At 41.9% G+C, this 23514-nt stretch overlaps 3 protein-coding genes across 5 annotated transcripts; 2 read left to right on the forward strand and 1 right to left on the reverse strand.

Annotated features, from left to right (window-relative positions):
• Positions 1 to 206: 206 nt before the first annotated feature.
• LOC102797673 (uncharacterized) lies at positions 207 to 4557 on the reverse strand. The gene is made up of 2 exons (XM_006800213.2): positions 4291 to 4557; positions 207 to 1995 (listed from the first exon to the last, which is right to left on the reverse strand). Exons 1-2 carry the CDS (start codon positions 4493 to 4495, stop codon positions 1061 to 1063), a joined length of 1140 nt encoding a protein of 379 aa, XP_006800276.2. The 5' UTR covers positions 4496 to 4557; the 3' UTR covers positions 207 to 1060.
• A 1049-nt stretch (positions 4558 to 5606) lies between these two features.
• On the forward strand, positions 5607 to 9021 carry LOC102797382 (uncharacterized). Of its 3 annotated transcripts, XM_087841240.1 has the most exons (5): positions 5607 to 5662; positions 6431 to 6623; positions 6881 to 6965; positions 7265 to 7332; positions 7413 to 9021. In XM_087841240.1, the coding sequence occupies exons 2-5, from the start codon at positions 6514 to 6516 to the stop codon at positions 8731 to 8733; spliced, it is 1584 nt and encodes a 527-aa protein (XP_087697366.1). In that variant the 5' UTR covers positions 5607 to 5662; positions 6431 to 6513; the 3' UTR covers positions 8734 to 9021. The 3 variants fall into 3 exon arrangements, with proteins under 3 accessions (XP_087697366.1, XP_006800275.2, XP_087697365.1); XM_006800212.3 differs by lacking the exon at positions 5607 to 5662 and having other exon boundaries at positions 6406 to 6623; XM_087841239.1 differs by lacking the exons at positions 5607 to 5662; positions 6431 to 6623 and having other exon boundaries at positions 6676 to 6965.
• Positions 9022 to 10978: 1957 nt separating this feature from the next.
• On the forward strand, positions 10979 to 14153 carry pdrg1 (p53 and DNA-damage regulated 1). The gene is made up of 5 exons (XM_006800211.2): positions 10979 to 11168; positions 11381 to 11456; positions 11613 to 11687; positions 11773 to 11853; positions 13208 to 14153. The coding sequence occupies exons 1-5, from the start codon at positions 11085 to 11087 to the stop codon at positions 13288 to 13290; spliced, it is 399 nt and encodes a 132-aa protein (XP_006800274.1). The 5' UTR covers positions 10979 to 11084; the 3' UTR covers positions 13291 to 14153.
• The last annotated feature ends 9361 nt before the right edge of the window (positions 14154 to 23514 follow it).

A 23514-nucleotide genomic window follows, 5' to 3' on the forward strand; every position in this document is an offset into this window, starting at 1 on the left:
GATTCTCCTTATGGGGACCTGATATGTTTAATATGCTGCTGAGAATATAGCCCAGAAGAAGCGTATAGTATAGCTTTTATTTTGGAAAGAGCCATTTCTCTGTAATAAACTCTCTTTTCCAAAGATGAGTGATTTCTCGATCAGATAGATTTATTTTTTATTACTTTGTTGTTTCAGCAACATTAAATTTAAAAACTGTACTTTTGAGTTAAAATATATATTTATAATTTTAATAAATGACAAATTAAAAAGGCATGAACATTTTTTTGTATAGAAAAAATATTGAACCGTGAATTTTGTGTATCGTTGCACCCCTAGTATATACATCTATGGATAGATATATCCATATGTATAAAAACAGAAAAACCATTGGATTTATAGTGAGGAAATAACCCTCGTGACTGACTCAGAACTGAAGTCGACTCTGGAGCAGAAACTCAAGGTTAAATAACTCAGAGCTGTTTCTGGAACAGGGCCCTGTTGATACCCTTAAAAACAGAACAGGCTGTTCACACACATGAACACACTAAAATGATATTATTAATTATTTTAGAGAGGTTCTACACATTAATGCAGCTATATTAAAAACACCCAGGACCCCCCCACACACCCACCCATGACATGTAATATTATGTTGCTCTTGTGAGACACTTTGCAGGCCTGCTTAATGTCAAAAAATATAATTCAATTGGAAATTAAATAAATGACAAAGACACTTTCATCTGGTAGAAGACTGGGCAGCTTCTGGTGGCGCACAGTCTCAACTGAGAGGTCTGACCATGCAGATGTATGAATGCATCCAGGCAGCAGCAGACTCGCTTATTTTGAATATTTATGAAATGTTTTTTGTTTGTTTTTTGTTTGTAAAGGAGGTTAAAATGGGATTAACTGCCTAGCCCTTGCAATCTACAACAAGCATTTTGAAAATGCACTTTGCTCTATTAATAAACACACTTTCACTTCTCTTTTTTCACACTTAACCAAAAGGAAAAAAATTTATAACAGCAAACAAGTTAAACTCAGAAGTACTAGACCAAAGCTTATCACGGTGGAGAGTCTTTCACGTCTTTGTGTGGATCTGCGTGTGTCTCAGCATGTCCTTCTTGTATGCAAATGGTCTTGAGCAGATGCCACAGCGGTAAGGTTTCTCTCCCGTATGCTTTCTCATGTGAGTAATTAGATTACTTCTCTGTCTGAATCCTTTCTCACACACTCCACATGTGTACGGCCTCTCCACTGTGTGGATCCTCATGTGCACTCTCAAACACTCGCCTCGTGCGAATCTCCTGCCGCACTCCTTGCAGCAGTGAGGCTTCTGACCCGTGTGGATCAGCATGTGCCGTTTTAAATGGGTCTTTGTGGTGAATGTTTTGCCACAGACGTGACACAGATTGTCCTCCTTGTGTGTTTCTATGTGCTGCAGCGCACAGTCTCCGTGTGTTTTCAGGTGAATCATCAATGAATTCCTGTGGCAGAAAGATTCTCCACAGAGCTTACAACAGAAAGGACTTGTCCTTTTCTTAGTGCTTAAGCTGGAACTCTTCTGCTTTTGCTTTGTTTTTGTTTTTGGCTGCACTGTCTTTGAATTGGATGCTCTGCTCTCCATCCTTTCATTATCACAGGCATCATTTTCAGCCCCACTATCTGAGGAGATGGGCTGGCAGAAATCCGATCCTCCACATCCATCTGCTTCCTGCTTAATTTTCCTAGACTCTGTTGAGGCATGGGGGAAAAGCACTACTCCCTGTGTGCTTGCCACACTTTGGCTCTGAAAGCATGAGGAGGGGGACCCTGCGCTCTGTTCAGATTTGAAACAAGCCACAGCTTCACAGTGTAACAGATCCTGCAGCTGGCCTTTGTCTCCTCTCGGCCAGTGTTCCTGATTTACCAGAAAGTCTGCTCTCAGTATGTCCTGCTTCACCAACAGCTGACTGGCCTGAGCATATGTTGTCTGTGTGGAGACCTCTGCTTCGGATACACTCGCCTGTTGGGAGCCTGCAGACATGACAGGGAAAGATATGACACTGACAAACATTTACAAAAGGCTTACTGTTTAAAGTGATAGACATGGAAGCTTGTGGTAAATGTTTTAATTCATGGCTAAATATATCATTTTACTTACAAAACTTGCAATGTTGACAAGTGCTTAGGATGCACAGCATATGTCCATGTCATAGTCCAACGTGTCCCATACACTTGCGAACATGTCTGGAGTGACTGCTGTTGTTCTGCTACCTACCAGCAACCCATGAAGCTGGTAGGTAGCAGAATAGGGCTGCCACGATTACGTCGACTAGTCACGATTACGTCGACTATCAAAATCGTCGACGACTAATAAGTCGACCCGTCGTTTGAAGCTTTGTAAGATCACAAAAGACGCAGGAATAAGTAGTAGGATTTAAGAGTGTAATAACGGACTGAAACAGAAGATGGCAGCACTGCATGTACAAGGATGCCAGCTGCCGTTAAACCCCGAAGAAGAAGAAGCTGTGTCCCAGAATTCATAGCGCAGCCCAGCGCAGTTGTCAACAATGGCGGCAGCTAGTTAGTTTTAATATTACTCTTATTATTCTTTCTGGGTCACAAAATAAACGTTTAACATATTTTCAGGCGAGAATGTAGCTGTGTAAACCTCAAATATCTGCTCAGTTTATCAAGACACCACATATTTTCAAAAGCGCGCCGACGTTTTCGGAGACATCTGTTACCCACTAGCTCGATAGCTAGCCGGGGGCTAGGCTCACTAGAGCCGCTGAGAACACCGGACTCACGGCAAATCGTTTTCAAACCCACCGCTGTCTTTCGCTACTCAGGTTAAACATGATATATAAGTCACTTAGATAACTTAAAAATGTTATTGTTTGGCTTTTTTTTTTTTTAGTATTTTATTTGTTTCTGAGTAAATCGGTTTTACTGAGATTAAAGTTTTTACACAGCTGAATAAACGTCAAGCAGACAGCTGATTATCAGAAGTGTGAGATGCTCAAGAATATACTCCGGTGTCCTGTTATATTTTAGATAACAATGAGTTTATTAAACTTCACTGAAACAACCTGCAGATTTCATTAAAATTTAATAAACTATCATCTTGTCTTTATTTTTAGTTAGCACAGACCTTAAACACTTTAAGCTGTAAGCTAATGATAGTTATATAAGAGCAGATGCTGCTGGTGCAATAAGCTGTACGTTTTACTCCAATGGATGATGATCTGATTAGTCGACTAATGGCAAAAATAATCGGTGACTAGTCCACTCAAAATAATCGTTTGTGGCAGCCCTATAGCAGAACAATTACGTGTTAGAAAGAATCCACTCTTTACAACAGTGCGTGTTTTAACTGTAAATGGCTGCAGACTTAAAGCCTTTCTAGCTCTTCAGACTACCAAGAATCTCCACACACATCTGTAATAAGTCTTTTTGTTCATCTGAAGTCACATTTATCCAATTTTAAGACCTGCTAAGTATTATTTTTATTATTCCCCTGGTACATAAACGTTTTTCCAAACATATCTTATAACAGGTCCCGCTGCCATCTTTACAAGCCTTCTTTCTCTATTGCTGCTGTCCTTCAATCACAAACCAGACCCTTTAACTCATCTCCACCGACTCCACCCTGCCTGCACTCTCTTCTTCACCTCCCTTGTGAACTCTGTTGTTTTGTATAGTTGACCCACATACTTAAACTTATCCACCCATCTCATTCTCTTTTACACACGGTGTTGCTTCTGCTGACTCTTACTCCTTTCCTCTCCAAAGCACACCTCCACCTGTGAACATCGAAGTCCAGAGAGACTCCTCGCTGAGCTCATATGTCAAACTGTCCATCACCACTGAAAACAAGAAGCCCAATCTATGATGTAATGTCCCCTCAAAAAGAAATCTAACCAAACCTTATAGGAACTAAGTTATTTATTTTAACTTCTGTAAACCCCCTAATACAGAGTCATATATGCTTAAATAAATATATAGATAATTGCCTAAATTAAAATATGTTTACATTACAACCTTTATGAAATTTGATATGCAAATTAGGTTTAATTAATAGAGAACACCATGAACGCCTAAATATGTATTTGGGTCACTCTCTACTCTTCTGAACCTAAAACGGTGCATTTAACCGCTGCATGGGAAAAACGCGGTTTCTTAGATGGTTCGTCCGCCTTAAGAAAATCCGGGGGTCAGCTCTGTGACTGCGGTCTGTGCTGACTGTAGTCCCAGGCTACACGCACATTAAAACTGGTCTGATGGCTGACAGCAGCCTGCTTATCTGCATGGTGATAATAGACCAACCTGCCGGGAACACCTCCTCCTCCTCCGCTTTCAGAGCCTCGGCTAGCGTTAGCAGCTCGCTGGGCTTCACATCTTCTGACTGGGACACAAAAGCTTTGTCAGTGTGAAACTCTAATATGGTTCTCTCCACGGCGCCGAAGATTTCCTCCGCTGCTGCTGTCAGACGCTCATTCACGAAGAGTCTGAGCTGCTGTAACTTGGACATTTTGGAGGACAAGAAGACGCGCTGGTCCCTGCGAAGGAGCGAAGTCTTCTTCTCCTCTCGTAGACGGCAGTAGCCGCTGTGGGAGCTGCTGCCCTCTTCTGGTTAGTTGTTAAAAGCTTTATTTTGGTCCCGGTGTTGTGCCAAAAACTGATTTCCAATGTTTCTGTGTATTTGTGTAATATCTGTGTATGTGTAATATCTTTATGTATCTTCGTAAATAGACTTCGGTGAACAGAGTTTACAAAGGGGTTTTATAAGTATCTTTACAACTCTGTGTTATTGTACTTACATTATAACCAATCCAGTCTTTTATCCAAACTTAAAATATTTTTACTGAACTATTGTAATATTTGCTGCCATTTCTGCTGTCTTCTTGGCCAGCTTACTCTTACAAAAGACATTTTTAATGTTAATGAGATTTTTTTAACTGCATAAATAAAGGTTACATAAAAGTCGCTGCCAAAAACTGATTGCGGCTTCTACCTTGTTACACGAATGTTGTTTGTGGCTCAAGATGACTCTATGTCATCCATAAGGGATGCATTTGACATATGTTTCACATATTATAGCCCAACAAGTTACTTATAGCAGTTTAAATATGAGCAATCAGTTTTTGGCAAATACCGGAAATCAGTTTTTGGCAGAAAATTACTTTTTGGCACAACACCGGCAATACTTGCAAAACAATGAGTAAATATACAGTAAATACTAAACAATTCCACAAGGAAAATAGTCGATACCAACTAAGTATCTGAGCTAAATATATATATTTTAGTATTTACTAAAGTACATGTAACATGGTGGACAAATGTCACCTCCATGTTTGTTGTGGGAAGTTGCACTGGTGGTTTTGTTTGCCACATTTGCTGTGATGGGGTTGGATTAATTGAAGGCAGGTGTATTTGATTTCACTGATACTCTAGTCTACTTATAGTCCATACTACAAACACTGCTGTGATGTTTTGTCTCTCTGTGCAGGTGTGTCATCAAGATGACTTGATTTAAATGTGTTTATGATGGATAGTTTGCTGCTCTGTGAATTGTATAATGAAGATGTGGTGACATCTTGTCTCTCTGTACAGGCCTGGGCCGACCATATGCTGCAGTCTAAAGGCAGAGTTGGGTTGCTGGGGCTGGAGTGATTACTGGCCTTCTACTTACAGGGTGGTGAGACTTGGGGGGACAACTGCTGATAAAGTCCAACTGACTTGATGCATCGCTGTCTCTGGCCTTATATTATTATTATTTTTAATCTCTTTTGCAAGTGGGAAGCTGAACTGTGTTATCCTTCCAATTTTTGATCATTGTACTAATAAATTATCTTTTAGAATTTTATTGGTTGTCATCTTTTTCCCACGGCCGAGACGGTTGGTCAGACCTAGAACCTCTGTGTGTGTTACATACATTTAATTTATTCTCTTATTCTCTAATATAAACTCAGTAACGGGATAGCAGGTATCTGGTATGAACTGAGTATATTTTACATTTAGTTCAGCACATTTTATTTTTCTGTACCTTTATACACTAAGTTTTCAAGGAAGTCACAGAAGAAACAGTCAAATGCTCTGATCCGGGTTCCTGCACATCCCCCAATACATTTATTGATGTGTATTATTCATTGTTTAGCTCTCTGGTGTGTGCATTGGGTCCTCTCTCTTGTGAATCATTGAACTGATTGTCCTCAGTATAAACCAAAGGTGTCAAATTCACTCCAGGTAATGTTGAGCACATTTCACGTTGAGTGGGTCGGACTGGTAAAGCTGTCGATTTAGTTTATTTTAAATACACGGAGGCATTTAAGCTGCCGGTACGTGTATGAACCACTCAGCACATTAACCGTGCTCCCTCTGTGAGCCCCACTGCCCCCTGCTGGGCGGCAGGTGAATCGCACACAGGGATCCATACCTAAACACAGTTGTGTTTGGTTCATTTCAGCCCACTACTCATTATGATCACAGCACCGTGTTTCGCGTGAACAGCTCACTCGCCCATTTCATTGGTGCCCGCTGGAAGCTGGGATGGGCACCATTCTGCAGGAGCAAGTGGCACAGCGGTGTGCCGAGAGGCTGTCCAGCAGGGAGAGGAAATGGAAGAAGGATCTGTGGAGCATCGGGCCTAATGTGGGCAGGTACCGCCAGATATGCTTATTATTGGGGTTACACGGTGGTAACGGATGAAGACATGACTGCTGTTTGTTGCCGTGTCCTCGGTGGCGGCGCAGACGCTGGTTGTCGGTGGTGTGTGACTGCACTTTGATGTGTAAATGCTCACTGTGTACGTGCGTGAACAAAGAAGACCGCCATGTCTGCCCTGTGCTGCTGTTTCTACATTTCATGTGTTTCATCGGTCACATTTAACTCGGAAGATTTGTTTATTTCTCTCAAGTAACATAATGGGAAGGCGGCAGTCTCAGAGGAAGTCCACAGCGCCGCAGCACGCGCTCCCAAGTCAGGAAAACAACAGCGAGAAAGTGAGTGTGGATCGGATCACTGTATCACACACACGATCAGTCAAATGAGCTGGTGTTCCGGTTCTGTTTCATATGATGGTACATTAACTAGTGACTGCTTTCATACAAGATACAGAGCTGCTGTTGTTTACATGTCGCTATTTTTCCCTTAATTCCACATAATGACACATTTCTGTGGCACAATAGCTACTATTTATATCAGGCAAAATGTCAACAAGTCTCAATTTATTACCATGGTAATAACATTACCATGACCATGTTTAAGTGATAAGTTGAACATAATGTGTCTGTAATTGCAGAGGCTGCAACAAAGAAGAAAGCACAAGTCTAACAACTCCTCAGCTAAACGCAATACTTCTCAGCACAGGTGAGGTCGCAGTTTGTGCAAAGTTTGTGTTGTTCGCTGCTGTCTCAGTGCTCAGATAAGAGCTTTGCTTTGCCTCGCAGCGCTCACAGATCCTCAGAGTCAAAGCCTCTTCCAGTGTCCCCCACAGAGGGCAGGATGGAGCCAAAGGTGCTGCCGGTCACTAAGCGCTCCAGCCACAGACAGCACAAGCATGCGGGGAGCAGAGAGGGCAAACACGCAGCGGCCGTCTCCCACCACTGCATGTGCGGTTGCAGCACCGAGCAGCTGGAAAGACGCTCGCCAGAACTGGAGGTCGGACGCCTGAGTCGCCATGGAGAAGATGACAGCGACACCGACTTGTCTGAGTCAGAGAGACTTCCTGTGTCAGCCTGCGGTCGTGTTCCTCCTCGGCTCGAGCTCAGGCCAGAGGTCATCGAGGCCGAGGACTGCTCCCCTCGCAGCCACAGATCCAATTTGCAGAGCCACGGAGGTTTTGACTTCCCAGACTTCCTCCCTCCACCTTTTAATTCGTGGAGCCTGAGTCAGCTGGCTGTTTTCTACAACGTGGAAGGCCGAGGTACCCCCCGGCCCAGGCCTGTGGGCCCTTTGGAAAGGTATCTGGAGAAGCTGCTGCAGCTGGAGTGGCGTCAGATCCAGACCGTCCAGGAGGAGAGCGGGAAGTCGGCAGTATCAGAAGTGATATCCAGCTGTCACAGGTCCCCTGCTGCCGCCACATCACGCCTCAGCTCTCCCAAGTGCATCCTCCAGTGTCAGCGTGCCTTCCCCCTCACTTTCCTCTCCTCCCTGGCTAGTCACTCCGCCCTCCTCTCCGGCTGCGCCTGCACTCTCTGCCGGATCCGCTGCTCCCGCTGTAGTGCGCCATGCTGTTGCTCGACTTACAGCCACAACCGCCAGTCCAGGCCGAGTGCTCCGCTAGAGCCCAAAATACTCCCGAAAAGGAGCTACAGCGAGAGCCGGGTGCACTCCTCAGACAGGCGCTCACAAGCCCAAAGGTTCAGCAGCCCTGTGCGGACCAACAGCCACCTGAGGAGAATGCAGGCATCAGGAAACATCCGCAACCCCGTCCAAGGTGCCACCACCAGCCTTCAACACACTGCCAGCGACTGTAATGAGGTTGCCCGGAAGGGGGATGTGTGGGACTACAGGATGGGCGGGTTTCGGAGGAGGAGCGGCTCAGAGCAGAGGAGAGGCGGAGGAGACAGGAAACAGAACGGATGGGAGAAAAAACGGAGCGGCTCCGAGTGTAGAAAAGGCGGAGCTGAGAGGAGGAGAGCGGCTAACCTCAAAGAACAGGAAATAAAACCTGACGCTGTCACTGCAATAATAGACAATTTACCAGGATCCAAATATTCTCCTATACAGAGGCCAAGCAGGCCCAAACAGGTGGAGTTTGTCACATAACAGCAGGCGTAGTGATGAATGTGTAATCTGAATGTTACACAGTGTCATCACCTTAAAGTTTTATTATGAATGTACAGTCAGCAATACTGTTCATTTGTCAATGTGATGTTATTTCTCTGTGCTGTGGGGGAGAGAGCCGCTGGACATCCAAGTTTGAGAAGTTTGTGCTTTATTTAAAAGAGATGGCTTCGTGTACTGTATGTGATCATATGATATGATTTACAGCAATTCAGGTTTATTAGTCTTTTGAATGAAGCAGCAAACATCACCAAAAGTTATTAAAGAATACCAAACAGTCTTGTGAAGATGGTGTATGATGCTGAGCGGGGAGAAAAGGTGAATACTGGACTCGCAGGCTTACTTGTAGGTGGTGAGCGTGTGATGTTTCCAGGAAACTGAGGGTGAGGGCGGGCAGGAGGACAGGAGGGTGAGAGCGGAGAAAAGTTTAGTTTCCGAGAGGAAGGTAGCGATGTAGTGAGAATTGAGCCGCAGGTCACTTAAGCAGTGTTGTGGTGGAGCAACTGAAAACAGTTAAATCAAGGTAAGTACAGAACAGACATAAAGTTACAAAGCAGCGAGGCTGGGTTACCTCCATGAGGTAGCTGATATATAGAGTGCATGATTGCGCTGGCCTTAAGTATTGCCTCGCTGACTGGATGGCAGGTGGGCAGAACAGGTGAGGAACCAAGGCTCCGCCCACAAAACACCAGCGACTCAGTCAGATCATGACAGGGATTTCTTCTAATCTGGATCAGACTGAAGGATAAACTGATCAGATTGATCTATGAAAGGAAGTGACACAAATGTGTGTTCAGATCATTAAACATCAAATGCAAAAACACAAGTCTGGCCATAACGTGGGAACAGAATCAGATATTTTGAAGACGAGTCACTTTTGGTGCAACACAGAATCGGTAACGCCTATAGACTGTACAGAAAAGATGGAGCTAGCTTCCTCTGGATGTGGAAAGGCTTACAGTTGTATGGATGTTAAACGTTATTACCTTGCACAAAAGGTAACGTGCACAAATCATTTTTGTTCTTAGCATCAATTTGAATCAATCTAAATCAACATGCTTGGCTTGCTGCTGCAGTCTGCATACTGCGACATTTCCCCATATGAGGAAACATGTACCTCAAGGTGAAGTGGAGACAACAGTAAGAGCCTGCAACACTGAAAAGGAAGAGAGCAGAGGAAAGTCTGACTGATGAAAGAGATATTTGTGCCTGATGAGGAAGGCACATTTCCAAAGTGTTCCCTAAGATGTGATGGTGGTTAAAAATAAGGTGAGCTGAAATACTTAAAAATAGACTTAAAAACAACTTTTCCCACTGAGACAGTCGCTGTGGGTTAAGGAAAAAAAGGAAGAAAGGTCAGCCTCTTGCTAGTTTTGTTGGCCGTGAGGTTGAAAAAAGTTATCTCAGGTCTCAAACTTTGTTTCATGAGTGGTTACTTAGAACTGAACTGGATAGGACTCGTGGCAAACTCTTCACAACGTTCAAGTGAGTTAAGAATGACACTGGCTGACATGACCTGGCAATAAATATGGAAGAGCCTGGAATGACTGGAAGCAACCAGCTGTCAGCCTCAAAGTGATGCAAGATGAGCGAATCAATTCCAGTGTGCACACGGCTTGAATCAAGCCAAAGACTATGTTTGTCTGTTATGCACAGTCTGAGGTGATCACATATTAAATCTCCTCAAAGTTATTAAAACAGACACGAGCTCTTTGTCCCTCTGTTTGAATGCAGTGAATCCCCTCTCCCTCTCTAGTCTGCGTTTATGGACAGGGAGATTTTTGTGTTTCGTACAGTTTAAGTTATTCTGCAGCAGAGTAACAATGGTAATAGGGTATATAGTTCTGCTGTATCCTGTGAGGCAACTTATCTACTTACTGAGAGAAAAAAATACAAATGCGAAGCCCAGAGTCTACAGGGGTGGCTCCAAAACTGACCAACAGACAGAGAAATGTACTCAAAAGTGTCTCTAAATTTAGTGTTTAAATATTAAAATATTTCTGTTTATCGGTCTCCCTGCAGCTTTAGAGAGTATACGCGTGAGATGATTTTACCAAGCAGGTAAAGAAGTACAAAGAGGCGAAATCATCATCAAATCAAATCATTTCTCGCATTGCACAAGTACAGTTACTGAAATCAACTCTTGCACATAACATTACTACACATGAGATGTGCTGCAGAACGAGCCACGTCTTTCAACTGAAATGTAGAAATGAACGTTCTCGTGAAACGGCTGGAAATGACAGAAACATTTGCGGCCAGTTTCCGAGCGGACCTTGTAGTGTTCAGCTGTTGTTTCACACCGGACATATTTTGGAAGCGGCACTGCAACCATGGACGAGGTGTCCCAGCGTGTTTTGGAGTATTTGACAGAAGTCGAAGAGGCAGCTGAAGATGTTCTCACCACTAAACAGCAGGTAAGTAAATACTGAGCTGAGGACGTTCACACGGGAGGATCGTTATGCACGTTACAGAGGTATGCTAACGTAGCTAGTGACGTTAGCTGCTAAGCTAGCTAGCTAAGTTGTCAGCTCATGGATGAGAGAAGAACACATCTTTTGTAATATATATATATATATATATATATATATATATATATGTTGCTAACTAATACCGTCTGTTGTTCTAGATTGTGGAGCTGGACACAAAGAGAAACAGGAACAGGGAGGCACTCAATGCCCTGAAACATGATGTGGCAGATTCAGGTGAGCAGCCTCTCCCAGCAGCTGTGCCACTATAAGAGTCAAACAACAGAAGCTGTTAAAAACACAAAACCTCACAGTGATAGGAAAGCCAGGTGTAAAGTTTATTCTATGTGTGTTTATGCAATGAATGACATAAAACACTGCTCACATTTGCAGAGAAAGTCAAGGTTTGCTTGGGAAGCATGTTTATCAAATTCCCCAAATCCAAGACAAGAGAGATGATTCAGAAAGGTAAAACATTTCAACTCACTGACATGTGCAGTTTTATTAAGAACACATCACCCTAAACTCTTTTGATGTTTGTTGTGGTGTGTAGACCAGGAGCAGCTGGACAAAGAGATAAATGATCTTCGCAAAGGGCTGAAAGCAAAAGTGAATCGTCTCAATGAGATGCAAGGTAAGTAAGCTATGCTCTTACTATAATACATAATACTTGTTAACAGTTAAACTGTTTAGTTGCAAAATGTTCATCCAGTTATTTCTTTTTAGTACCACTTAGATTTCCAGCCTTTTGTTGCCCCATCTCATTTTTTTGAGATGTGTTGCTGCCATCAATTTCAAAATGAGCTAATATCTTTGATGAAACAGTAAAATGTCTCAGTCTAAACATTTGACTCTGACACTCTGACCAGATGTTTCTAATTTTAATAATATTCCACACATATAGGAAAGCAGTATTAGTTTGTTTAACTTGCACCTTGAAGGACATCCTGGTAACCCCTCCCCCAACAAACCCCCCAAACTCACGAGTATTATTAGTTAAATGTGAAGAATATATGAAGAAAATCACTTTCATTCTGGTTGTATAGAAAAATAGAGGCCTCAGAAGCTCTTACTAGTCAGTACCCAAGAGGAAACAATCCAGAAAGTCTATTTGAAAGATAGATTTGATCATAAACTGCGATTGGGAAAGAACCAAACATTGCACACGATAAAGTTCAATCGATCAATTAGATTTTATGAGGGTCCCGGGATCACAGCCTCATAAAATGCCAAATGGTTTTGGAAGGTGTGCAGGATGTTTGGGATCCTTCACAACCCCTAACAATCAAACCAGATCTGAACACAGAGACACTGTGCTGCATTTAATCCTTACATACTGGTCATATTTTCATACCTAGTCTGGTCTGGTCCAGAATATCTTCATAATGAGCGTCTACACCAAATTTTGAACTACAGATTGTTTTTGGAAGTATAAATAGCTACTAATGTATTTTAGGATTTATGGATCAGATTTGTTAAAGTCATAGGTTTGAAGCAGCCATAAGTCAGTGTAGTAGATAGCAGGATGTGTGGAAAGTCTGAATATATAATGACATTTTAAGTGTTTTATGTGGAGTCTGCTGTCTGTAAAAACAATTCCATGACATCTGGAATATTCCTGCAGCCTCCATAGCAAAAATGTCTTGTGTGGTCTCCAGTAACTTATTTGTACAGGAAGTGCAGTGTTATCTGATGGAGGTTTCATTGCTTTACATCATTAAACTCGCATAATTTCTCCCAGTGGTTCTGTTGTTGGAAGCAGGAGAGGAAACTGAGTCCAATCTGCCTTCAGTCAGATACCTTTAGATTAGGAGGAATAAGCAGGGAGGGCTTATGACTCGGTCATTATTCCTGTGGGAAGTCCTTCATATTATTATTGGGAAAAGTCCTCAGTCACAGTGATCTCTATTGTTCTGTTCCTACGACTACATTTATTTTAAGTCAGTCTTATATGGTCTCTTAACCTTTTTTGTGTCTTACTGTTGCAGGAAAACCTGAGCTGAGAGGCTACAGTCTTTCTCCTCTGTCCACTGATGAAATCAGAGCTATTAACAGCCTTTTAAAGAGATGACTGGAATTCAACAAATCACTGCATCTGGGGACAAATGCCACATGCTGACATGTTGACTGCAGCACTCAGTTGTTCAGATGGGAGCACAATGTGCCAGAGCTTCAATTACACATTTGTTAAGATGAGACACACACACAGATTACAGTAGGAGGATCAGGTTGAATGATGGCTCGAATGTCAGCTCAGCCTGGGAAAAGAGGAGATTCGTTGGTGTGGTTAGAACTTTATCTTACTAAAGTATATTTTATACAACCATATTAAAGAATGGAAGAAATTCATGGTCTTCCCAATTGCTTCTTTAAACAATAATCAGGTTTTTCTTTCTGCAGAGAGCTTTACAGTTCAAAAACACTCAAAACATCTTCTGAGTTTACTACCTGGAACCAAACCAGGCCTGCCTGTTAGTATAACGCTGCACGTAGAAACAAAAAAAATGCCAAACCATTATCGACATGAGAAGTGATCGCATTTTAAATGTGGGAGTAGCTAATGTGGCAACCAATACAACTCCCATTCTGTCTAATGGCTAGTAAGAGCTAACCTCACTGATTGAAAAGAGAATTTCAGTTGTATTTTAGTTTTTATCTGTGACCTCGGTTAACACGTTCCAGATGAATTTATGGTTTAAATTTTTAGATTTAACCTTTTTCTTTTCAACTATAACATGATTTTTTTTGTAAATTGAGTGAAGAGAACAGTTTACCCTTTATTGTTTGATCGGCAAGTTGATTGCTCAGTTCGAGGAGTCGAAACAAGCATCAACTAGTAGTTGATGTCACCACAGACAACTTTTATATACAGTATTTGGCTGTGATGTATATAATCCATCCCTCAAGCTAATAAAAGCTGGTAACATACACCCAGGCTTTGTGTTATTCCCCTTATTGCATAAATAATTCAGTATTTATTAATAATAATTAAGAATTCACTTGCTATCATGGACAATGAAATGATTTCGTCTTCCCAAGTCCACTTCACTGTAACACTTAATGTCTAAACACAAGCAGAAAGCACCAGATCTGAAATCTTAGCTCAGGGGTCGGGTCCTGAGGAGGCCGTGGATCCATAATGTCTATCTTGTTAGAATCTCCTTATTCACACTGGACTTATGAAGATCTCTTTCTTATGCATTTTCAGGGTAGTTTAGTCTAAATGATTGTGGTCAAAGTCAACAGCTTAATGGAATAACAAATTCAGAGCAACAGACTCATGTTGACACATCAGCATTTAGCAGTTTCTTTTTTGGGGGGGTAATAGTTCATAATACAGCCTGGGACAAAAGGGCATTTGAAATTACAGTGTAATTATATCCACCTTAAAATACTAGGCACATTAAAATAAGGGGGTAACAAGTCAGGTTTTTTTAAAGGAAATACAGAAATTACTATAAATTTGAGTACTGTATGACGTGATGAACCCTGCTTCCGGGCCATAACGACTCTGCTTGTCACTGTCGGCCTCTCTCGGTTTTTATTACCGCTAATCATTTTAAAGCTCAGTTTTTAAAACCTTATAATGTAACTACAGCCCAGCCCGTGCAGCAGTACATTAATGACTAACCTCATATTGTGGATGGATTATCTCAGTTGTTCTCCTGACTTAAGTTTGGTCCGTTTACAGCATCCTGCCATGCGATTGCATTTGTCCCTGACTACCAGAATCCCTCACGTTAACTTTTATCAAGTGGAAAAAAGTTAGCGTTCATCCTCCAGCTTCACTGTGTTTATGTTATGCTAACATAGTTGTGCCGCTAGTGATCACGTAGCACATCGTTATATACCAGCTAGTCCAACTTCAGTAACCTTACGAACGTCACTGCTGTTTAGTTTTCTGTCTTCTTGTGTGTTGGAAGTGATAGCAGAGCTGTACGTTTAATTTTTTAAGAAATCTCTCAGTCAGAACATGGTGGTTTATCATTAGATGGAAACTAGCGAGCTAACTTCCTGTTAGCTTCTAACTCTGTTAAATTCCATAAATCCTGTTTTCATGGATGCCTGGATGCTAAACTTAATTGTTACACCTGGTAAAGCAACAACGCCGATCGTGATGCTGCAGTGATCGTGTGACTTTAGGACCTGAAGCTGAGTTTGGGCCCAGGCACAGCTAATGACGTCAGACTTAAGGACCGGATAGGTGATTTTAAGTAGTGAACATTTTACATCTTACATCTGATAAGGATTTAAGATATTTTTTCCATTTCATTCTATAATACTTTACTTATTTTTCTATGGCGGTGTAAACTTTGAGAGTGTTTAAACAAGAGAGAAAAGTATGAAACTGTTCATGCCTGTCTGAGAAAAGTGTATAAAGTGTGTAATGACAGGTTTTACAGCCTTAAAACATCTAAAATAATTGTAAAAAATAAAGCTGGCTACTTCGCAGATTTCACCTATCGCTGGTTATTTTTAGAACATAACACCCGCGATAAACGAGGGAACTTTATATACAAATACTGAGAAATTTCAATCCCTTCTCTCTTTTGCTCTGAGGCGCAAGGGAAAAATATCGACAAGTCGATGAACATCATCTACAGATATATTCGGTAAATGCTCAAGACATCTTGAGAAATGTAAATCGTCGCTTGATTCGTCCATTTGGTTGACTTTTTTTGGAAAACCCGACCGTAAACAAGACGCGAATATCACACCGGAAACGAAGCACACTATAGGAGTTTCCCTACCGGAAGTAGCATATGCTAGTCTATTATAACCTACATTGTAGGAGAGAGAAATATCGTGGAAGAGACATAAAGTGAGTAAAAAACACAATAAATGCATTTCGAATATATTTAGAACTACAAATTAAATTTCATTTAGCAATTGGTGGTTTTTTAATGTCACAATTCCAACCCACCTCCTTTTTCTAGGCTTGGTACCAGCAAAAGTGACCCAAAAAAGGCACTCTGGCAGAGTTACTTTTTGTGTGTGTGTTTTTAAGTAGTTTTAAACCTTGTGATTCACAAAAAGTAAGAGTAAAAGAAGATCTGATTGTGCTACAGTCAGGGCAGGAGCAGCGGCTTCGCTCATGCACAGAGTTTAGATGTATTGAAAAAACACACATATACACAGCAGCTGTACAAACCTGCAGACCAGCCAAAACATATCCATACAGATATACAAATACATTTATTAAAAGAATAATAATCAAGAGGAGGAGATGTGTGCTGGTGTGAAGGCTTTGGAGACAGTGAATATGGGCTCTGTCACTGCTTCTGATTCATTTTTTCCCAATAAGTAAAACCTGAGAGTTTGACACTCTTCTCCTATAAACAGCAGCACCATCAATCGTAGCTGCATGTCACAGTGAGAGCTGCTGTTTACTGGAGAAGAGCATCAGTGCAGTGAGAGTTGGTCCTAATGCATGTTTGTGTATGGAGGCCGAGGCCTGCACACAATAAAAATCATAATAACATAATAATTCTGAATATGTGTGACACACAGTGATTAAATAGTAAACTTGAGTATGTACTTTCAAACTTGTATCCTTTTTTTCTTTAAATGGTTTAAGCATAAGCTTAATTTAGTATCAGAACAGTCACTAAACATCAAAACTTAAAAGAATTATATTTATGCTGTGGAAAGAAATCAATCGAAATAAATTCTTAATAGGAATTAAAATGATCAACATAAAAAATGCTGTACAGAAGTTTAGCATTTTTCACTGGGAATGGGTCAGAGCACCTGAGCATGGTCGCAGCAAAGATGTATTTCATAAGCAAAGATGCAGCATCCACCAAAGTATATACACTTTGGTCTTCAGTTGTGTTGTGAAGAGTCAAATGTCAAATACACTTAAGTAACGCCATTCCCCCAGAAGAAGCCGGTCCATGAACGCATCGAGGGGTTGCAGAAAGGTCAGAACAAAAGCAACTGATGTCGCGATGCCAGGACTTTTTATCCAGAGTGAGCAACAAAGGAAAGACTGAAAGAGACATTATGAGTAGTTCAAATAACATGTCATGCCTTCCCTTCATTATAGAAGTGAGGACTATGAAGATAGGTTAAAATAAAATACGTTTGCATCAGATAGTTATCTTATGTCCTTGTTGATCAAAGTTATGTAGACTACTAAAATAAAATCAGTTCTTGTAGTTGAGGTCAGAAGGTGGCACTGCAGAGTCAGAGCCTGCACCCACTGCCTCCATCGATCGCCTTCATACAAGTAATAACATGCCCTGTAATTACTCACAACACAATACTGTTCAGAGTTTTCCTTTGGCAAGTCTGTAACATTTATAATCGTGGGTGGAAACTACAACGAGGATATCGTGTTCAAATGTTATGTGTATGTAATGTAAGTTAAATCATTCACATTCAAGAGCTTTTCTTTGGTTTTTGATGCACTGATAGTGTTTTCTTATTTTCCATGAGCATACCCTGACTGGCTGTGGGACCGCTTCATGAAAGCCCTTTAACTTCAAACACACCTGCCACTCCAAAAGGACAGGTGACTCAGACCAAAATAAATAAATAAATGTCATCACTTCACTGATGGAATACGAATAAAAGAAGCCAAAACAGGAAAGGCTATGAAAATATAGTCTCTACTGCCTGCTTTTGGAAAATGGGAGGTGCAGATTAAGCCGAAACACACCAAAGTGCTCAGTGATGTTACCTTTAATAACATGGCTCTGCCGGCAGCCAGCTGTGCCAGAGAGGACCGAGCTTCAGGCCCAGAGGCCTGAGGGCATCCCATCCCCCGGAAGGGGCCCAGCCAGGCCACAGGCGCCAGGCCACAGGTGCCAGGCCCCGCCAATCGGCCACCAGGAGTGAGCCGGTACATACATGAGCGCCCAGCCCCAGTCGACAAGGACCACAAGCACACCAACGTCTGAGGGCACCAGCCACCGGCAGGGAGTGTGGTGAGGGGAGATAGGCCTCTGTACTTTGGAGGGCCTGAGATGTACCCAGAGAGGTCGAGTCTAAGACCCGACCTGACATATAGACACAGGCTGTATCCCAATTCAGGGTCTGCAGCCTTAAAGGCCGCATTTTAAGGCTGATTACGTCACCGCGACGCGACGAAGGCTGTCCCAATTCGAAGGCTGCTCGAAATGCGGCCCTCAAATGCGTCCTTCATTTCCCTGAATTTTAAGGATGTGGCGGTGTAGACTTCGTGGCCCAACATATCCCAGAATGCATAGCGCGGCGGTGGGTGTGGATAATTTTGCCGAAAAAAACGGCGGATGAGGGGCGCCCAAAGAGTAAACTTTAAGTAAGTACTGAATATTATGTCACTTATTTATGTGCAAATGTTTAATAACGAAGAACATTAAAACATTCCTGTTGGCCACATGTCGGCAAAGTCATGTGACGTTAGTGACGTTTGTACTAACTTGGTTTTAAAGCCTTTACTTTAAAATATACGCCGTTCAATAGCTGAGCTTAATCAGAGGATGATCAAAGCTCATGTAGAAACAAACAAACAAATGAACAAAAGATTTTCTCCTTCATTTCTGTCCAACAAAGCTGTATGAAACATTTCCAGCTGTTAGTATCATGGTTGCTAGGCAACCTGGGCAGCGCAACGGAGGCTAGACCGTCCCATTTCACAAGCCTCGCACTTCCGGCCTTAGCGGTCTTTGAGTACGCGGCCCTTGAGGATCGTTGAGGCTGCAGACCCTGAATTGGGATACAGCCACAGACGAACAGGCGCACGCGGACACAAACGTGCATTCCCACCCCCATATACACAACCAAATACTCGGCACTCACCCAACGTGTAGACAGACACAAACAGACAGTCACACTCCCCAAACATACTCTATATCCCAGGTCCAGGTACCCCCGACCCCAGAGGGGCAAGCCACACCTAGACCCAGGAGATGTAACCCTTCTCTCTGGGGTTAATCTTAAATCTTTCTTAGTATCCCGTCTTAGAATAAATGTATGCGCACACAGGTCTGAAGTTTTTCTACAGCTGCTGGGTTTTCATGTGTTTTCTATTATCTTAGTTTTCTTCAGGTGAGACATACTTTACATCCTTAGATGGAATCTGCATGATAAACACCCACCGTGCTGACCTGAGGCAGAGGGAACAAAATGAATAACAGCATTGTGGTTTAATTCCGTTGTCTGACATGCTGCTGAGTACGGGGAGGACACGAATAACTCGAGGGAAGAAGAGGGAGTGTCACGGAGTGTGTGTGAGGAGGCAGAGGTGGTGGTTTCGGTTCACTCTCTTCTCTGACTTTGGTTGCGTGCCACCACACTCAGGCCTGAATCCAGCTCTGAGTGATGAGTTTATGAGTCAAAGGATGGGAACCTGCTGATTGTCTCAAATGTGAGACAATCATACCAAACGAGACACGCGATGGCAGCGAGAAATGAAAGTGACACACTGGCATTCTGAGCCGATGATTGATTATACAACCACGCTGTTTGCCTCCACCAGACTACAAGAAGAAAATTAATCACACCCGAGAGGAATGAAAATAAATCCATAAACTATGTGTAAATTATAGTGGCTTTGACAGTTCGGTGTGGAGCTGTATCAAAGGCCAACCCTATGGCTCTAATTGTGCCTTAGCTACACTGACATATTAATCACAGTTTGCAGGTTAGCTCCCCTCATGTGCTCCAGAAAGCAGCAATGTTGCTGCAACATTTGGATTAACACATTCAGCAGCTGTCACTCCCTGGGAGAGGACTTTAATTTATCTGCTATCAAAATGTGAAACTCTGAACTACCCACGTGGAAACGCTACGAGTTTTCCTCGGCATGTTAATTGTGCATGTGTGAGGCTACGGTTCCTTCCTGCTGTGAGCCTGAATTGGTTAATAGCTTTCTGGAGAAAGATCTCATTTTGCTGTCATTCCCACATCACCCTAACCTCCAGCGCTGCAGCGATGATTTACTGAAGGCTGTCCTAAGTATAGAATATGTCCCGTCAGAGAGGTGAGCGTGCAGGCAAATCTGGAGGATATGAGTCAAATGTTATGTGTGCGGTAGAGATGCTTATTTTGACAGACTTGGCTCGGAGAGGTGTTGTTGACTTGGCAGAAGAGACTTCGTTGCTCAGCTGTCGCTCACAGAAGCGTCTATGCTGTGTATTACAGCATAACATTTTTCACAACGGCGATGAAAGCTCATCTTACAAAAGCACCGGCGAATAGAACAAAGGAAGTCAAAGCTTCACACACCTCATGCAGCATTTAGACGAAATGCTTAAAAGTGAGGAGAAAAACCCCGCAGCTTTAGCCCTGAACATAACCTCAGACTCATTCGTATGTTGCATCAGTGCTTTGAGTCCTCCGCTAAAGCAGAAAAGTGCTATTTAAAAAAACAGTCCACGTACCATTACCACAGCGGTCTCCAACCTTTTTTGCGCCACGGACCGGTTTATGCCCGACAATATTTTCACGGACCGGCCTTTAAGGTGTCGCGGATAAATACAACAAAATAAAACTAGTACCGGTACCGAAAAAAGAAGATTTTTTTCATAACACACGTGAAAAGACCCAGGACAACCGAGTAAACGATAAAAACAATAACAAAATAACGCCGAAAACCAATAAAAACCCTGAAAACTATAAATTTCACACCTGAGCATCAAATCTCGCGGCCGGGTACCAAACGACTCACGGACCGGTACCGTTCTGAGGCCCGGGGGTTGGGGACCGCTAATTTACCACACACCACAATTCCTACCTGTCAGAGCAACAGTGAGAAATTATTATATTGTTGTGGTAGTTCAAGTTTAGTTATATGCTATATATTATTACTAGCATACAGGGTTGGCATTTAAAGCTAATAATAAGCGCCACTCTTATCAGTGTGCAGCAGTGTTGGCTTTCTTCACGTTCTCTTGTAACACCTGCTGTTTATTAGCTCCCCTCTTTATTCCTTTAGCATTTTTCTCTTCCAGGCAACCTTATGACCCTCTGAGCTGTTTCCAGTAACACGTCTCATGCCAAGAGAAATTAAAGTGATGAAAGATCTGCCAAACACTTCCTGCCGAAACAAGTTGGAAAGCTGGTGATGCCTGCCCTGTCTGTGGATTATTCTACAGTTATCTTCATTACAGTCACAACACAGTATTTTTGCAACATGTCAATTATTTGTGACATACTGACATCATTCAGATCCGGTTTCACTAATAAAAATCATTTGTATAAGTTACAAATCTATTTTCAGTCTGTCGATTCTCTTGGTTTATTTGTTGCCACATATTTGTCTCATTGTTGTGCGTCACCGTTGTCTTTTGTGTGTGGCTGTTATCTCAAGGTTTATATTGTACTTTACTCCTTTGTTCCATGTTTTGCCTCACTGTTAGTTGCTTCAACAACGAAACTTTAACCTGACCAAATATTCAAACTAACCACAATACCATAATATCATATTTTTCTTTTGCATTCCCTCCCAGCAGTGTTAAGATCTGAGTCTATGACATCATTGTGGCCTGTGTGATATAACTGTGGTTAATGCTGGCAGACAGTAACATTTTAAATCTCTCCTCCTGAGACACAGTAAGACTTGTCGTATCCTGAATTGGGATAAGAAAGAACCTGTTTCCTTTTCCTGTTTTCTGCCCATGGAAGCTGTTTTGAAATGTTTTCACTTTTATGTTAAACTCCGCCCACCTCTGCTCTTACACCTACGCACTCCACAAACATCTCTCCGATCAACTGACCAGTCACTCCTTGCTGTCCCCATGTCGAGACTGAAGCACCTGGGGGACGGAGCTTTCGCTGTTGTGGCCCCCAAATTATGGAATAAGTTGTCCCTCCATGGGCTGGCCCCAACACTTGAAATCTTCAAGTCACTTTTAAAAACGCATCCTTTTCCCAAGGCGTTTTAGGAGTAGTACCTGAGTCAGCTTGTAGTCAGTTTTAGCCAGTTTTTGGTTGCTCTTAATCTTCTGTGCTTTTATTTATTGTCTATTTTATTCATGTTTTAATATTTACTGATTCATTTTTTCATTTATTTTATTGTTATCTGACTTTCTTTGTTTAATGTATGGTTTTTAACTTTTGCCACTGTTTTTTACTGGAAAGCACTTTGGTCAACTATGTTGTTTTTAAAATGCTCTATAAATAAAGTTGGATTGGAATAGATAACAACCTAAATTAGTGAAATTAAACTTGGACACCTTTTTGTACTTGTATTTTCTCCTGCATTGCAAGGACCGGTATTTGCACTGAACATTGGTACTGGACCTCAAGATGCAGAACTGCAGTGGCACAGAAACCTGAGCTGGACAGAGATGTCAATCATAAGCACTTGGAGAAGTAGGAACATACTGTATCTGTCCAAGCATTACGTCCTCAGTGCTGCAAAGCAACACAATTGATGATGAAAAGATAATGCCCTGGAGATGCAATGTAATGTAGGGTAATGTAAGGTCTGTGCATGGATTGAGTTAAAGCCCTTAGTGACAGTATTTTTAAACAAATGTGGTTTCAGTTTTGGGGCAGGCATCAAGCCCTAGGCAATTTGGAACTAGGTATCGCTGTTTTTTCTAGATTGCGCTGCAGTGTTGTGCCTTATGCTTATGCTAATATGATATTCATGTGGTAAGGAAAGAAAAGATGAAATAGGTCATCTTTTGTGTAATGTATAACAGGGGACAAAAGAAAACCTCACAAATTCCAGACATAAAGACCAGTATATCTAAAAGGCAAATACAACAGACCATTAGCATCGTAACTTTCAACAGGTCACTAGCAACCAATCTAGGGTTTGAATTGAGCTAAATAAACAAATATTCTAAAACTAGAAGATCTTCCATTTCAAAATAAGTGTGATACAGTTTTTCTATTAAAATAAAAACAAAAGCAATGACCCCCAACCAAAGCTCCAAACCTCTGCCCCATGTTTAAACCTGCTCTGTAAATCTCTGCAAAGCTGTTAAATAAACTCCAGCTGCAAAAATGTCACTCAGGCTCTAATCAAAGCTGTCTCCTGTAGTAGTTTTAAAGGGTTTCTTTAATACATACAGCTGTAGTGGACACCTACAGTGATATTATTATTATTAAATAGAGAAACTAAAATACGAGGACAAAACGAGCTGGTGACCACGGCACTGGATGAATTAAGCTTTTAAATTTTGGACTGACTAAACTATACAAATGTTTTATTGTTCAGGATTATAAATGTTCATATAATTCTTCTCAGCCTCTAGTCTCTTGTGGGAAACTCTGCTTAGAAAGTTTCCAGTTAATGTAGAGCCACATCAGTCATTGCTCTTCTGCTCAGCTTCAGCCAACATGACTGCATGTGGTT

This window comes from Neolamprologus brichardi, chromosome 5 (genome assembly GCF_056152115.1).
Source record: "Neolamprologus brichardi isolate AB-2024 chromosome 5, ASM5615211v1, whole genome shotgun sequence".
In the NCBI taxonomy this organism is placed as follows: domain Eukaryota; kingdom Metazoa; phylum Chordata; class Actinopteri; order Cichliformes; family Cichlidae; genus Neolamprologus; species Neolamprologus brichardi.

Excerpts from the sequence above, each read along its gene's own strand:
- LOC102797673 (XM_006800213.2), bottom strand. The coding sequence starts at position 4,495 with ATGTCCAAGTTACAGCAGCTCAGACTCTTCGTGAATGAGCGTCTGACA. Across the intron at positions 1,996-4,290 it reads GGAGGAGGTGTTCCCGGCAG|GCTCCCAACAGGCGAGTGTA; the intron begins GTTGGTCTATTA and ends TCATGTCTGCAG.
- LOC102797382 (XM_087841239.1), top strand. The coding sequence starts at position 6,759 with ATGCTCACTGTGTACGTGCGTGAACAAAGAAGACCGCCATGTCTGCCC. Across the intron at positions 6,966-7,264 it reads AGGAAAACAACAGCGAGAAA|AGGCTGCAACAAAGAAGAAA; the intron begins GTGAGTGTGGAT and ends CTGTAATTGCAG. Across the intron at positions 7,333-7,412 it reads CGCAATACTTCTCAGCACAG|CGCTCACAGATCCTCAGAGT; the intron begins GTGAGGTCGCAG and ends TTTGCCTCGCAG.
- pdrg1 (XM_006800211.2), top strand. The coding sequence starts at position 11,085 with ATGGACGAGGTGTCCCAGCGTGTTTTGGAGTATTTGACAGAAGTCGAA. Across the intron at positions 11,169-11,380 it reads TTCTCACCACTAAACAGCAG|ATTGTGGAGCTGGACACAAA; the intron begins GTAAGTAAATAC and ends CTGTTGTTCTAG. Across the intron at positions 11,854-13,207 it reads TCGTCTCAATGAGATGCAAG|GAAAACCTGAGCTGAGAGGC; the intron begins GTAAGTAAGCTA and ends TTACTGTTGCAG.